General features: G+C 36.7%; 1 protein-coding gene across 1 annotated transcript in view; it reads right to left on the bottom strand.

Moving 5' to 3' along the window:
* Positions 1-948: 948 nt before the first annotated feature.
* The window catches only part of LOC132116141 (YTH domain-containing family protein 3-like), an 11,889-nt gene continuing 9,138 nt past the window's right edge, over positions 949-3,699 (bottom strand). The window contains exon 5 of the mRNA XM_059524761.1: positions 949-1,930. Coding sequence (XP_059380744.1) covers positions 1,907-1,930 — 24 coding nt within the window. The 3' untranslated portion in view covers positions 949-1,906. The remainder of the gene's footprint in view (positions 1,931-3,699) is intronic.

Raw genomic sequence — 3,699 nt, 5'->3', positions numbered from 1 at the left:
TAAAGGATATTTACATTTGTTTTATTTTCCTTAGAACTAAAATTTTCAAAGCAACGTTCTTATGTGCATATTTTTTACATTTAGAATAAGATCAGGGGGCTGTTTCATAAAACAAGATTACCAAACAAGCCAGGCTTATTTCAGTTAGCCTGGTTTATTTTGAACCAAATCAACCAAACATTAAGTCAGACTAACTAAAACATACTTCTTATTTATGAAACGGCCCCAGGTGGTGCTGCCATGCTATATATAAAACCAAACCTGCTGCAGTCAAGACAATGTTCAGAATCCATTTCCATAAATCTATATTTATTTTTCAAATCAGATTAATCACATCATACCTAAATTAGCATCTGCATCATTACGAAGCACTGATTTACAGAAACCTATACAAACATAGCCTTAAACCAAAGCACACAGAGGAAGGGAACGGAAGACGTCTCTTTTTGCAGCAGTGTCATCGTCCTGCTAATTCCAACCGTAGAACGGGAACCCAGATGTGATGCCTGTTCCGTCACTGGGTCCAGTTCTTCTTACCCACAACCTCCTGAAGAAAGGACAGCCTAAAATGGTCTGTGGAGAAGGCAGCTTCCAGTGAACAAACAGGAAATAGCAGAGACTGTAATTACTAAGCATTACTCACAGATGTTTGAGATGACAAATCTGTGTCTCAAGACACCGGCATCTTGCACCACTGAACCCCAACGGGGAAACATTTGGACTGTAAAGTTAGGCCATAGCAACAATACTAATTTAATAATTCATTCAATCAATCAGTATAATCAAGACCTAAATAGACTGTTTTATTTGCATGGCCTCAGAATAATGCTCAGTATATAGTTGCAAACCGCAAAACCGAAAGTTCTCATGCAATACAAATTTGGAAGATACGAATAATGTTTCACTCTCATTAATTAAAGGACATTCTAAAAGGAAAAACTCGAAACGTTGCATCGCTAAACATGAATAACGTTTATTTTAGCTAGTGAGTCACCTATAGGAGAAAAAAAATTCACGTTCTCACTGAGCTTCAGCAATTCGGACTGAATCCTGATTAGCAGCAGATCAGAATCCTGATCAGTCCAAAAAAAGCATTAAAGAGGTTCTCCCGAACACCAGGCCTGGTTATGTCTGGGGACGATGGACTTCAGGGGAACTTATGGCATTTCTGAGCAGGTTTCTCCTATGACAAATGCACTTTTGAATGACAAGATAAAATAACCAAGCAAAAAAAAAAATAAAGGAAAAAAAAAGTGCATTGGCTGGTGTCATTCTACACCAAGCTGCAAAACTATTATTTGGTACACAGAAATAAATGCTGATACACAAAGGTGAAAGGGCTACAACATCGGACGTGATAATTCTGACTTGGGATTCAGTCAGGTGGGACGCAAAGCTTCTGCGCCTCAGTTATGTTTTTTACAGCTTCACGTTAATTCAAGTAAAGATTTTTCTTTCCTTGGATACATAATTCTCATCTCCTCTGAGTGTGCTCAAATTTATAGAGCACTCAAATTTAAACGATTTACCAAAACAAACAAACAAAAACAATAAGCCTACAAATACATTTGAAATCTTCAGAACCAACTACACTGGTTAGTCAGTTAATACCAAACAGATGTCCAATGATAGTTAAGGGGACTGGTAGAAGCTTTTAGAAGGGCTGAAAGTGCTTTAAGATACAGTTTACGTGAGTGATTTTCTTTCCATTTTGTGCGAGACTTGAGCGTAAGGGCAGATCCATCAGAAGTTGACACAGAAAAGTCCACTGTCATGATAAAGTGTTCGTACATCATTTTCAGGCAGAAAAAAATACATCAGAAGCCCACTCTTCCTCTGAGGTTACACAATATTTAAGGTTCTACATCATTAGTGTTGACGTTCTACCAAGGAGATCTCTGGGAACCTACTGTTTATTTCTATTTCGCTCCTGTAAAGTAAGAGAAAGAGACAAATTAGATGATTAAATAGAACATGAAGCCATAATTTTACTAAAGGCAGTTTGTTTTAACTAACAGAAATGAAAGTGTCTTTACAAAGCCATGTGGTATGTTGGTTGCTCTTTAAATCAATATAATCTTTTCAACACTTCAAAATGCTCTAGAATCTTTTCTGCTTGTGATTAAGCTCTTGTTTAGTGATTAACGGATTTTAAAATTCTACCAATTAGCTAATCATAATTGTCATGAAATATAAATCAAGTTACATTTTGTTTAAATAATATAATAGAAAATATTTTTTTTTTATGCCAACAGTACATCAATGTCGTAAAACCTAAGTTCACTGTATGAAAAATGGATATTAATTTTGAAGTCTGACAGAGATTAATCAATATTATAATACAGTAATTATAATACAATGCTACCTAATAATAACTACTACCTTCTAAGTACTATTTCCAATCCTTTAAACTCATTCAAACTCATCTAATATTTCTATCTATCTATCTAGGTTAGAAACATGCTACTGACATGCTAGTAATTTGCTAGGTACTTGCTAATCATGCTAGTTGCATGCTTGTTAATCATAATAGCAACATAGTAGTAACATTTTAATCATTAAAACATGCTAATTATGCTACCAACATGCTAGAAACTTGTTAAGTTACTTGCTAATCATGCTAGCAACATTCTAGTGGCATACTAGTAACTTGCTAATCATGCTAGCAACATGCTATTTACTTGTTAATCATGCTAACAACGCTATCATGTTACCAACATGCTAATCATGCTCCCAACATGCTAGAAACTCGTTTGTTACTTGCTAATCATGCTAGCAACATGCTAATCTTGCCAGCAATATGCTAGTAACAGGCTAATCATGTTAAAAACATGCTAATCATGCTAGAAACTTGTTAGTTACTTGCTAATCATGCTAGCAACATTCTAGTGACATACTATTAACTTGCTCATCATGCTAGCAACATGCTATTTAAGTGAAAAAAGTTAAAGTGACGTGACATTCAGCCAAGTTTGGTGACCCATACTCAGAATTCGTGCTCTGCATTTAACCCATCCAAAGTGCACACACACAGAGCAGTGATAACACACACACACACACCCAGAGCAGTGGGCAGCCATTTATGCTGCAGCGCCCGGGGAGCAGTTGGGGGTTTGGTGCCTTGCTCAAGGGCACCTAAGTCGTGTATTGAAGGTGGAGAGAGAACTGTACATGCACTCCCCCCACCCACAATTCCTGCTGGCCCGAGACTCGAACTCACAACCCTTCGATTGGGAGTCCGACTCTCTAACCATTAGGCCACGACTTCCTAATGTTACTTGTTAATCCTTTACTTGTTAATCATGCTTGCAACATGTTACCAACATGCTAATCATGCTACCAACATGCTAGAAACATGTTAGATACTTGCTAATCAAGCTAGCAACATGCTAGTTACATGCTAGTGACTTGCTAATAATGTTAGCAACATGCTAGTTACTTGTTAATCATGCTAGCAACATGTTAGTAGCATGTTATCATGCTACCAAAATGCTAGCAACATGCTAGTTACTTGTTAATCATGCTAGCAACATGTTAGTAGCATGTTATCATGCTACCAAAATGCTAGCAACATGCTAGTTACTTGCTAATCATGCTAACAACATGTTAATCATGCCAGCAATATGCTAGTGACAGGCCAATCGTGTTAAACATGTTAAACATGCAAGAAACATGTTATTAACATCTAATCTATCAAAA

This window comes from Carassius carassius, chromosome 35, assembly GCF_963082965.1.
Source record: "Carassius carassius chromosome 35, fCarCar2.1, whole genome shotgun sequence".
NCBI lineage: Eukaryota > Metazoa > Chordata > Actinopteri > Cypriniformes > Cyprinidae > Carassius > Carassius carassius.
This window is presented reverse-complemented; position numbering and strand designations above follow the sequence as displayed.